Source organism: Oncorhynchus masou, chromosome 21 (assembly GCF_036934945.1).
Source record: "Oncorhynchus masou masou isolate Uvic2021 chromosome 21, UVic_Omas_1.1, whole genome shotgun sequence".
Classification (NCBI taxonomy): domain Eukaryota; kingdom Metazoa; phylum Chordata; class Actinopteri; order Salmoniformes; family Salmonidae; genus Oncorhynchus; species Oncorhynchus masou.
Window position 1 is genome coordinate 27,261,000 of NC_088232.1, and position 13,657 is coordinate 27,274,656.

At 42.2% G+C, this 13,657-nt stretch overlaps 1 protein-coding gene across 2 annotated transcripts in view; it reads left to right on the forward strand.

Moving 5' to 3' along the window:
- The first annotated feature begins 468 nt into the window (after positions 1 to 468).
- Positions 469 to 13,657, forward strand: part of LOC135508037 (sodium/potassium/calcium exchanger 4-like) — a 72,273-nt gene continuing 59,084 nt past the window's right edge. For both annotated transcript variants that reach the window (XM_064927936.1, XM_064927937.1), the window contains exons 1-2: positions 469 to 1,240; positions 6,525 to 6,638. In XM_064927936.1, coding sequence (XP_064784008.1) covers positions 1,078 to 1,240; positions 6,525 to 6,638 — 277 coding nt within the window. In that variant the 5' untranslated portion in view covers positions 469 to 1,077. The remainder of the gene's footprint in view (positions 1,241 to 6,524; positions 6,639 to 13,657) is intronic.

The window sequence follows — 13,657 nt, forward strand, 5'->3', positions numbered from 1 at the left end:
GTCCACTGTGGAACATTGTATAGACAGGTGTGTGCCTTTCCAAATCATGTCCAATCAATTGAATTTACCACAGGTGGACTCCAATCAAGTTGTAGAAACATCTCAAGGATGATCAATGGAAACAGGATGCACCTGAGCTCAATTTGGATTCTCATAGCAAAGGGTCTGAATGCTTATGTAAATAAGGTATTATTGTTATTTTTTATAATACATTTACAAAAACCTGTTTTCGCTTTGTCATGGAGTATTGTGTGTAGACTCATGAAATACATTTTTTTAAATCGTTTTTAGAATAAGGCTGTAACGTAACAAAATGTGGAAATGGGGAAGGGGTCTGAATACTTCCCGAAAGCACCGTACAGGCAGGCAGCCAGCATGGTGGTACCATGGGGGAGAGAGGTCGTTCGCTGCCGTGTGTCACGTGTCAAGCATCACTCACATGTAGAAGTTGCAGCTGCATGTGGGGGAGTGCGCTCTGTGGTGGGATGAAAGTGTGAGATTAGCTAATATTTTTTGCAGAAAATGTTTTCGCCCCCGAGTATTTTTGGGAGTGGGAGAAAATATCAAGCAAATGGAACAATTTCGGAGAATGACCTATTTTCAACGCCACTAAATCTACCTTATTGTGACACACTGGACACATAAAGGTGCTTTCGGTGGCTTTTGAAGATGCCAACTGGCACAGAGCTTTAGGCTGCTTGACAAATTGTTTTTTTTTCATAATAAACACATATGTTTTAGCCTTCTTAGGCCTACATTCTATAATAATAGAACATTTGCAGATTGTGTAGCCTCATTTTTTAAAATTAAACTACAACAGCATTTTCGCCAGGACACAATTCTCACAAGCGGCTTTCAGAGACACATGCGAGCTGTTCGTTCTGCTGCCTCTGTCGAGGATCTGCCCTGCCGTCATTTGAAACAGGGACGGCATCCTGACCCTTCGTTGTGTGAAACGATACTCGGGCGATTCCTGCTGTCCGAACAATCTGCGGCACGGCGCTGAGTGGGTCACTATCTGCAGGGAGAGGGAGGAGGACGAGCACGTTGCCCGCTGTCCCCGCATACTGTACAGCCATGGAGCCGTTACCTGAGCAGAACTGCACCATGTCGAAAAAGAGCGTCATAGCTCAAATCTTCAAAGTTCGCAAGAGGAGACAGATGCTTTTCGTTCAAGTCTGTTTTATCTGCAGTATTTTATCTTTGACGTGGTGCATGTCCGCCCTGCTCACAAAAACAGGTGAGTAGGCTACGAGAAGAGACGGAGAGCCGAGGCATCCCAGGGTTGCCCGGGGAGTAACGCGTATATAATTACGGGATTATGTGGAACTAAAAATGAATTCAATGCTGTGATTGTGCACATTTGACATTCACCTCGTTGGTGTACAACAAATATCTCGTAACTAATAAATATATGACACTGCTGTTTAAAATTATGTATGTGAAGGTCTTCTTGCCCGCCTCTGATCAATCCACTAGAAACTCGGCATAGTGGGACGCTGTAATAATACACATGGTTCGGGATAGAGATTGGTATTTGTGGCGTGCGTGTTTTCTTACATTCTCAAAAAAATAAAAAAGATGTAGGCGGAACGAGATTACAGCGCTCAGGATTTCAACTGGCCAGGCAGGCAGGCAGCACACATGTATATTCTGTTTGGAGAATTTGTTTACTCCACCTGCATCTGGAAAACTCAGATATAGGCAGACAAATAAGGGACGTATAGGCTCTAGCGTATATATGGCCTGGCTGACTCACGTGGATAGGTAATCGCAGGGTATGTGTGCGTGTATGCGCGTGTGTGTGTTGGTGTTTCGTATGTTCGTGCATGAAGTTTACGGTATGTGCCGCAGTATAGGCCTATGCAAAACGTAGGCAATATGTTCTGGAATATAATATGAGTCACAGGTCATTTTCAATCACTCATGATTTACACCAAATATCCACTTCTTTAAGACGCCCAAAACATGTTTGTTTTCGTTTTCTATTGATTTCTTGGACATGTTGCTGTCTCTGTCGCGGTGGCCTAGGGGAGTTGTTGGGGGGCGCTGGAGGTAGAGAGTGTTGCGCGCCGGCTGCGTGGATTTGTGGACAACCACGTCGGTTTCAACCAGTACAGCCCAAAAAAATGACCTCGCTGTATTAATTGAACTGTACTACATCTCTCTCTGAAGACTGGAGAGACAGAGAACAACAGCATACGTTATTATCACAAAACCCGTTCATTTTTTGTACAGAACAGGACTGTACGTTTACCAATTTGTTGCCATAAATTACGTGTAAGAGCTGAACAAAAATGACCCATTAAACCTAAATCTATACATTTATGCATCAGGACACAACATATATGAACTATGACCAGTCATTGAATTACTGTTTCAGGAGAGGTCACTCAGCTGTCAAAGTGTTACACTGTTGATACTCTGTTGGTCTTGATCCCTGAGGAAGTTGTTACATCAATGTTACAAAATTACGTACACAATTGAAAGATAGGGGGAGAGGGGAACGGTCAAGACTGGGGTTTGAATCAGCAATTTATTACAGGACAAGCCAAATAAATAGTTTTCTACCTCCCAATATAAACTGGCAATTAGCACCTGGCAACTCCAGACTGCACAAAAAGTATGAGGGCATGTATTTGTGAAACTGTTCATATTTGATGCTGGCTTGCCTTTGATATGAATTATCCCTCACTTCTCCAGACCAGATTAGTTCACAACTGGTATGTGGAGCTTTAATGAACCACACACATACAGTCGACTGAAATATATTAATCTCTGTCATTTTCTCTACACACATACACTGGACTTCTGAGTCCTGAAATATGTTAATCTCTGTAACTTTCTCTACACACACATACACTGGACTTCTGAGTCCTGAAATATGTTAATCTCTGTAACTTTCTCTACACACACATACACTGGACTTCTGAGTCCTGAAATATGTTAATCTCTGTAACTTTCTCTACACACACATACACTGGACTTCTGAGTCCTGAAATATGTTAATCTCTGTAACTTTCTCCACACACACACACACACACACACACACACACACACACACACACACACACACACACACACACACACACACACACACACACACACACACACACACACACACACACACAATAAGTCCCAGGGCTGTTTGGTAAATTCTCCCCTAGGCTACCATTTCAGTTTACCCCCTTGCCTTAGGGCTCAGCTCTCTGTATCATAAGACCTGTTTATATCATGGCATTAAAGATGCCTATGTAGTCTGTTGTCTGTTTGAACATACCACTCTTTTTTTTTCAATCGCTTTGGTGCTATTTTCACAAGTATCTGATGAATTCTCAAAACTCCAAACTGGTAACACTTGTAATGCAACAAGGCTGACATTCAAAACCTTTTGTTGTGCATTCGTGTTGTTTGGAGACATCTTTCACCACACAATCATTGATCACAAATATACGTTTACTGTGAAATACCATGAGAACATAGTTTTTTTTAACAGAATGATATTTTAACAACCAGTTAATCCAATAGCAATGCAAGATACATGTTTCAAAATTGTCCTTTGAATGTAATATGTTACATTACTGTAAATTACAGCACATTACACTGTTTTCACATGAGGCAATACCCTTACAATTCTCAGCAACATTTACAGAAAATGTCATTTCCATCATTTCTATCCCATGTGTGATCAAAGCTGTAATCATTGAAGTCATCTTTCACAATCATTGATGCAAAAACAAAAATGTATTAACGAGATATCATTACAACATAGGTGTACTGTAATCAAATGAAACATTCAATTCATTCAAGAAAAATGATGTTTAGCAGGCACAAGTTTGCATCAAGCCTGTCTTGAACATTTGACTATTGGTTCTCATTGACATCGTAGTAAATATCCTCATTGTTCATGCACCTAGTGAAAAACCTTTTGGAACGGTGAATTCAAGCCTGACGTAAAGTAGATCTGGATTGATGTCATTACATGCCTCATTCATGGCCTGAAGGAAGGTGGCATGCTCATGGAGATGGCAATGGTACACCTTCGACCTGTATTGTAGTCATGTATTGTATTCGACAGTATTGTATTGCCGTGGTCCTGTGTAGCTCAGGTAGTAAGAGCTGGCACAAGCAACACCAGAGTTGAGGGTTTGATTCGCACTGGGGTCACATACCAAGATGAATGGACACACTGTCCATACACACACTGTCACTTTGGATATATTACAGTACTGCATTGGCAAATGTAATGTTCGTAAAGCAGTGTGAACCTCCCCCATCAAAAAGGAACATCATTTTGGATACATGTTTACTGTGTAGGGGACGCATTTGTTTCACACAGTACATATCTGATCCAAATCTTTCAAAAATACTGTGAAGTAAATCTAAATAGTTATCATCATAATAGTACATTACAGTATATGTCATACTTTATAAGTTTATACTTTACAAACATACATTAGGGCCTAGTTCTCAAAATCTGTTGTAGACAAACCCGTTTCAAATCTACAGGTTTACCAAACGGTTAAGTGATTATCGAATAACTGCAGTCGGATTACGTAATAGTAAAATGTATTTTAACAAATGAGAAGACAATCATATCAAAAGTCATGTGAGTATTGGATTGTGAAAAGCAATTACTTTATATGAACATGTATTGCAATGTGAAACATGTCTTTTTAGATAAAACACTAAGTGTGGTGAAAAAGTGAATTGTGTGTTATACTTAGTCAATTGAAAATGTACTTAAGAGGTTTGAAACAACTGCCTTGTGAAAATTCACCATATACTTGTGAAAATGGCACCAAAGCTTTTGAAAAAAACTTTTAACATGGCATTATCAATTTGAACATCATCTCTTTGGATAAAACATGTCGCAGAGTTCCCTAATTGTATTAGAATAACAAGGAGCTTAAGGGGTTATAACAAACATGATATCACACGTAAAAGGATGTGAAATACGTCACCACAGACGAGCAACTGTTAGGGCTGGAGATAGCACTGTCTGGTCTGTTATAATCAGGCTTTTTTTTGACTTGCAAATGAGTCGCATTATATTCAGTCACATCCATCTATATACATGTTGATAGGTCTGATACACCACAATAAAATAAATATTATAGACTGCCACCCATATAGCATTGGTTAGTCCTAACTACATTCCAGGCTTTTGACTTCCTGGTCAGACCGAGATTCATTTCCAAGGCTTCTCCCAGTGGAGAGTGGCTGCACCTGAGACGGTCGCTGTCCACTCTCATGTGGTGCTGAACTTCCAAATTTCGATTCCATCACTGTCTTGCTTCAATGGTGCTGAATATCCGGCCGCCGCTTTTACAGCTTGTTGGTTTAATCAACATTGGACCTTGTATTTCTGTGACAGAGTCACCACATGCAAAGACAAATGGCAGCTATATCCGATATGGCCCTGGTCAAAAGTAGTGCACTATCGGCCCTGGTCAAAAGTAGTGCACTATCAGCCCTGGTCAAAAGTAGTGCACTATCGGCCCTGGTCAAAAGTAGTGCACTATCGGCCCTGGTCAAAAGTAGTTCGCTATATAAGGATTTGAGATGCAAAGCCCAGTGTTTCAATGTATGTTCACTGCCTGTTTCTTTCCTGATGTACTGTTTTATCCAAGCAATATACAATTTGATGTGGAGTGAATGCCGGAGTGGCGGCAATACATTCACAGCAACAGCCCTAGGAGTGGTCCCTCTTGCTATTGAGACGATACACAAATATTCCCCTAGATAAATGTGTATGTACATTTTGTAAAGATGGTTCCGTTGAAACTGAAGCTCATGCAGTGCTTTACATGTGGGTTCTACAACTAAATCAGGGATGATCTTTTTTGTCAGCTGTCCAACCAAAATCAAAATGTTAATGGTCTGATGAAAATAATAAATTATGTGGAATTCTATCAGGTAACAAAAATGTAAATGCCTCCGCCAAAGCCTGCCATCTTATCCTCCAACTGAGACGTTTCTATTTAAGTGTCTAATTGTCCTTTTATCCACTGTACTTTTTTAACGTTTTTGTTTATACGTACATGTGTACAGATGACGTAATGTGTTATACACTGAGTGTACAAAACATCAAGAACACCTGCTCTTTCCGTGACATAGGTTGACCAGGTGAATCCAGGTGAAAGCTATGAACCCTTACTGATGTCACTTGTTAAATCCACTTCAAATCAGTGAAGATGAAGCAGAGGAGACAGGTTAAAGAAGGATGTTTTTTCGCCTTGAGACAATTGAAACATGGATTGTGTATGCGTGCCATTCAGAGAGTAAATGGGCAAGACTACAGACGCAAGTGTCCCTGTGGAACGCTTTTGACACCTTGCGGAGTCCATGCCACGTTGGGGGGGGGGCTACTCCGTGTTTGACCATTATTGTTTTTAGTGCCTTAAAACTCAATTTGAGCCGTCCACAATGTGGTTGAAAGAAAATCTGTATTTTGTATTATTGTATCATTGTGGAGTGACACTTAAATAAATGTTCCTAACTCTTTTCTAACTCGAACATAGGACATGGTTTGGTCCTGGAGCAGGGGCTGGTTGACACAACAAACCATCTGGGACGCAGGCTGATGGCTGTGGACGGAGACAATGACACACTGGATAAGAACTGCACAGAGCCAGGTAGGTAGTGAATCCTAAACATGTACCCTAAACCTGTACCCTAACCCCACCTTAAACCTACACATAGCTAGGTACTGTAGGTAGTGTACCCTATAACCGGTACCTTATACCTGTAACCTAACCCTCCACCCTAAACCTGCACAGAGCCAGGTAGGGTTGTATTGTACCCTAATCAGGCCTAGAGACATGTTGTACCCATTATACAGTACCTGCACAGAGCTATGTAGGTAGTGAATCCTAAACATGTACCCTAAACCTATGTGCAGCACTTTTCCCTGAACCTGTCCAGCCAGCCAGCTCCTGAAGCTTGGGAAGACGTAATAGGAAAGCTGTTCACAGTGTGTTATACAATGGCACAGCCTACATGCTTCCTACAGCCTACACATGCTCTGAGTCAGTCAGAGACAGAACAGCTGGGGTGAGATGGGAAGGGATTGGTTGCCTTGGATGTTTCACTATATCTACTAGCTCTCTCGTTATTATATTTGTTCTTCGTAAGAGCAGCAGTTTTTCCTACTGTAATTTCTGCAGATGAGATTTGCAAATGAGGGCAACCTTGGTGTCCAGGTGGGTGGGTGCAGCCTCCAGCTGGATGACGAATGAGATGAGTTGGTGTTGGAGGCACAGGAACGAACTGTAAAGGTCCACTATGTGGGCGAGAGAGAGCGAGAGAGAGAGAGAGCGAGAGAGAGAGAGAGAGAGAGAGAGAGAGAGAGAGAGAGAGAGAGAGAGAAAGAGAACAGAGAACTGAAACCTGACAGCATGCAAACCCAAAATTATGAGCATAACAAATAATAATATCATGGCAGCACTGACTGTGGCATCATGAAATCTTTCCTATTTTGAAGTGAAGAGGGTTCTACTGAGTGAAGAGGGTTCTACTGAGTGAAGAGGGTTCTACTGATGGTTTCTTTGGGGGGGGTGGTATTGATTTATCATAGTTTTTTGTTGTTGACACACTTATGTGTTGATATTGATTCTATACACAACCTTCAGCATCAGTACAGCCCCCAGAATGGTGCTGATAGTCAGCTTCCTGATAGTACCTTGGATGTGCTGTCTATTAATAGAAGTGGATGTGCTATTTTTACACCTTGATACAGTGGTGAACTGATGTACAGTATCGACTGACCGACTGCTTCTCACAATAGCAGGGACAACCACACACCTTAGAGGATCCCAAAACCCACAGACAACACATACATTGTATTTCTCTGTTTATTTGGAAGGCTGATGTTCAAATGGGATAACATGCTTCTTAATCCTTCCAGTCATCATTAACCGAAAAAGCAAGTTGTATTTTAGCTGCTCAAATCTGTTCCCACTGCTTAGCCTGTTGACATACACATTGTGTTTTGAACAGCAGGGAACACATTTTTTTTTACTTTACCTTTATTTAACTAGGCAAGTCAGTTAATTAAGAACAAATTGTTATTTACAATGACAGCCTAGGAACAGTGGGTTAACTACCTTGTTCAGGAGAAGAATGACAAGATTTTTACCTGCTTGAGGATTTGATCTAGCAACCTTTTGGTTACTTGCCCAACGCTCTAACCACTAGGCTACCCGCCGCCCATATGGTTACGCAGCAGAGGAATTGAAAACATCAAGGCAGAGCACCTAAGCCCTGACTGCTGAGTGAACTCCTGGAAATAGTGGATGGATTCAGAATAGAGTAAAACACATCTGGCCAGTTCAGTTGATGAAGCAGATACATTCAGAATGCCCCATACTGCAGTAGTTTGCACTGCTGTCACAGTGTGCCCTCCCTCCTAGCTTTCCCTCTTATGTCCACAGTTTTCCCCCATCCCATAGTTCAACCTTGCCTCACTCATAGTTGGCCCCAACTCCTCTCGACTTTAGTGCTGACAAGCAGAGTCTTTGTGAGAGTAACGCACGCACACGCGCACGCTCACACGCACACACACGCAGCTGTCAGACAGTCTGGATCAGCAGTGAACTGTGTGGCCTTGTCAGGACCCAGCAAAGAGCTTCTCCACTGATAGCTCTCAGCAAATCTGAGTGTGTGTGACACATGGACTGGTGTGTATGTCTATGGTATGTGCCAGTGTGGTGGTGAGATCTGTAGTGTACCGTACAGCATGAGGGCGGGGAGGCAAAGAGAGAGGAGAATGAAAGAATAAAGGGAGAGATGGAGAGAGAGAGAGAAAGGGGGAGATAGCGAGTGTGGAAGGGAGAAAGATGAAGGGAGAGACAGATAGAGGGAGAAAGAGAGATGGAGCTGAAGGCAGCTGACTGAGCTGAAGGTCAACTAGAGGTCATTGTAGCTATCACAGTGCTAGTTTGGAGACTGTTAGAAGTGTGTGAAATCCCTCTTGGGTTTTTGAGTGGTTTTGACTGATAGCGTCTCCGTCCAATACGTTATTCTTCTACTACTGTAGTCTACTGTATATACTGTGATGACTCTAGTAGATATGAAAAATATCTTCTTCAACCTTCTTAATGTAATTCAAATGCCACACTTAGTAAATATTTAATTACAATAACTAGGTGGTCATAATGTGCAGTATGAGTCTTGAGGGAACTGCTAAACATTAATTGTCCTAATTTCGAATCAACATCAAATAATTCCCTTGCTACAGTAAGAAGGAGGGGAAGCATCACAGACTATCATATACTGTAAACCCAAATAAGATAAATAATTATCTTCGGTCATCGGTTATCGTCAGGTCATGTTATTGTCATGGCCGTGTATTTTCCCCCTCAAGCCGACGGCTCTCAAGGAACTACACTGGACTTTGTGCAATCTAGAAACAGCATATCCTGATGGAGCATTTATTGTAGCTTGGGACTTTAACGTTTTCACACATACCAACACATCGGTGTGATCATTCTACAGTTCTACAGTGGTCCCTGTAGCGTACTATCACTATCACATGATAGTTTCCGGATTTGACCATATTAATGACCTTAGTCTCGTATTTGTGTGTTATTACATTATAATTAAGCCTATGATTTGATAGAGCAGTCTGACTGAGCGGTGGTAGGCAGCTGTAGGCTCGTAAGCATTCATTCAAACAGCACTTTCGTGCTTTTGCCAGTAGCTCTTCAATGTGCTTCAAGCATTGCGCTGTTATAACTTCAAGCCTATCAACTCCCGAGATTAGGTTGACAATACTAATGTACCTGTTAGAACATCCAATAGTCAAAAGGTATATGAAATACAAATGGTATAGAGAGAAATAGTCCTATAATAACTACAACCTAAAACTTCTTACCTGAGAATATTGAAGACTCATGTTAAAAGGAACCACCAGCATTCATATGTTCTAACTTAAACGTTAGCTTTTTTACATGGCACATATTGCACTTTTACTTTCTTCTCCAACACTTTGTTTTTGCATTATTTAAACCAAATTGAACATGTTTCATTATTTATTTGAGACTAAATAGATTTTATTGATGTATTATATATTAAGTTAAAATGTTCATTCAGTATTGTTGTAATTGTCATTATTACAAATATATATGTAAAAATTGGCTGATTAATCGGAATCGGCTTTTTTTGGTCCTCCAATAATCGGTATTGGTATAGAAAAATCATAATCGGTCGACCTCTAGTTTATAGTATGCATGTTGAAGGGGGTGTGTCGCCTACAAATCGTTCACATCCCACCATTCACTTCTGGAAGTTCCTGAAAAATGGGTGAACCCTTACTCACCTCATTTTGATATAACATCTTTGGTCCGACAGACGATTACATGAAACCCGGTATACATTGTATGTCAGCAAACACGACTCCACACATAGCTGGAATTAGCTTAGCGCATCATAATCAGTACAACCTTCTAAAAAGTATTTTACACACATAATATGTGCCCATTAAAATCTATGCAAGAATCGGAATGCATGTTTTGTCACCAGTACTTAAAAACATGTGAACAAAGCAGTAAATATATAAATAATTACCACACAAAACATTTTCTATGAGGCGCGTGCCGGCAGTCAATTACGTAACCTCTCACTCACACTCTGAGCCATTCAGTGTTGTTGTTTATGTATGTAGCTAGTGAGATAAGCTGTAGCAATAGCAATGTCTTTCAGAAGGAGACAACTCACAAATGCGGAAATTCTGGAGATTTCTTTTACATTCTGACTATGAGTCTGAGTATGAAAGTCAGGAATCGGATTCTGACAGTGACAGTGAGGAGCTGCCCCCTAACCTTGTAGCCATTGAGAACCCTGAATCTGAGGATCCCTTGTCCACTGGAGGTCCCTTTGAAGATGCTGGTGGTGAATGAGGCAGACCGACAGTGGAAGGCCACCACCCCTCCTGGCCCTGCTGTTTGCTTTGATAAGTCCCAGTCTGGAGTGCAAATCCCCTTGCCATTTCCATCTGAGGCAGAGTGCTTCAAGTTGTTTCTGACAGAGGAGCTGGTGGGAGACATAGTAGGAGATCAATCACTATGCCTTGGAGCTACAGGAGAAGAGAGAGCCAGGAGTGGGGGGGGGGGGGGGGGGGAACTCGCTAAATGGGTGACAACCACAATTAGTGAAATGTATACCTTCCTGGTGAATGTCCTTCTTATGGGAATAGTAAAGAAGACCTCCCAAAGAGAATACTGGAGCACAGATCCTATGTTTGCAACTCCCTTCTTTGCCAACCTCTTTTCCTAAGACCGCTTCCTAGTTCTGCTGTGATGCATTTTGTCAACAATGCAACTGCAACCTAAATAACCCGTTATACAAAATAAGAAATGTTCTTACCAGCCTTACATCAGTATTTGGTCGGGTCTTTGTGCCATACAAGGAACTATGCGTTGATGTTATGGAAAGGTTGGTTCTTTGTCATGTGCGACGTGAAGACAGGATTTGTCCAGGACATTATAGTTTACACAGGGTCCACCACTGACATCCAACATTATGAGGGGCTTGGGGTGTCCAGGTCTGGGTGATGACCATGCTGGCTCCTCATCTCGGCAAGGGACACGCCTTGTACGTGGACAATTCGTACAGCAGTCCCACACTCTTCCAGCATCTGCTCTCCAACAGCACAGGGGCCTGTGGCACAGTCAGGTCGAACAGGAAGGGGATGCCGGCATTCAGAGGCAGGAAGATGCAGAGGGGGGAGGTGGAGTTCCAGGAGAACAGGTAACGGTTGGCAGTAAAGTGGCATGACAAACGAGACGTCCATGTCCTGTCCATAGAGTAACCAGGTCGGCCACAGGGTAGGTGGACCACCTGACGGGAGAGAGAAAGATCAAACCAGACTGTGTGCTTGACTATAACCTCAAAATGGGGGCAGTGGATAAGGCAGACATGATAAACAGCTTTGTAGAATGTACTCGGAAAACGACCAAGTGGTATAAGAAGATATATGTGTCAGGACCCGGTTACGAACCCGGGTCTCCGGAGTGAGAAACAGTCACTTAACCAACTGAGCCACGAATAGTCGGCAGAAGCCAGAAGATGAGGCAGACACAGCAGTACTTGAGACGGTGTATTTAATAAAGTAAAAAGTGAAGTCCTTCAGGAAAACATGTAACTCCACAACCTCAAAAGGAATTCCACAAGAACAAGGTAATCCACAAGGTAATCCTCCAAGACAAAAAGATAAATCCACAAGGTGGTAGGTATAGCATAAAAAGCCTCAAAAGATACTCAAAAATAAATAAACAAGAACAAAAAAACAGAATTCCACAAGAGCGTCCACCGGGATCAACAAGAGTTCACAGAATACTAGGGCTGGGTGCTAACATACAAACACAGAGCAAAGAACTGAGGGAAACTAAGGGTTTAAATACAATCAGGGAAAACGAGGCACAGGTGCAAATAATAATGGGGATCAAGGGAAAGCAAAAGGTCAAAAAGCACAATGGGGGCATCTAGTGACCAAAAACCGGAACAACCCTGGCCAAATCCTGACAATATGTACATCTGATCGACACTGTTGCCCTCGATGGCCACATAGTTCACCGCCAACTAACAGGTGAGATGATTACTGAACAAGTTATTTTTGTAACTGGACGTACAGTTCACATACAAATCACATACAGTTCCATTATACAATTATAGTGACGATATCTCACCCTTCGACCCACTGCCTCATCATCCTCTCCCTTCCCTCATCCTCCCCACTCCCTCATAGGTAAAGTAATGACCTACCAAAAGTACAGAGAGAACCTCATTAGAGAGCTGCTGGAGGAGCACCACACCCCTCTGCGCCCATCCACTGGGTGTCGTCCTGCTGCAGACAGTCCCTTACGCCTCACTGCACGGCATTTTCTCTGCAAAGTCCCTCAATCTACTGCTCAAGGTAGTCACACACGGGGGCACTGTAAACTCTGCCTGTCTGGCACCAGGAGAAGTAAGCAGAGGAAGTTGACAAAATAGATGTGTTTAGCTTGTGATACACCTCTATGTATTTCACCATGCTTTGGGGAGTATCATATGCTTAAGCACTATTATTATTTACAATGACGGCCTACACAAAAAGGCAGGCCAATTGTGTGCCGCCCTATGGGACTCCCAATCACAGCCAGTTGTGATACAGCCTGGATTGGAACCAAGGTGTCTGTAGTGACGCCTCTAGCACTGAGATGCATTCCCTTAGACCTCTGTGCCTATGGCAATGCCTTAGGTTGTCATAAGGCCAGGGTAGCTTCAAAAGACAACACAAGCTAATACTTCTCTGAGGCGATAAGCATTGTTTTACAGAGCTACAGTGGTTCCTCCTTTAAAAGTTGCAAGCTTCATCGCGGGACTTAGAGGTACCCAGCGTCACGGCTTCATTGCTTCAGACCACCACAAGGGGGAGCTAGAGCACTCATTATACATTTTGGTCCCAAGGTTTTTATATGACCAATCATATCGAGTGGTTCCAATGACAAATTTGACGCGGGCCACCCGTCCCTGGTGACTTCAGGGAAGCATTACAAGGAAGCATATGTATGTAGTTATAACGTCATAACGAGTCAAGCAAAAAAATTATAATTGAGAGGAATATCTTAGTTAATGTAGAGACAAAAGATTGTGCACATTTTTTGGTCATAAAGTT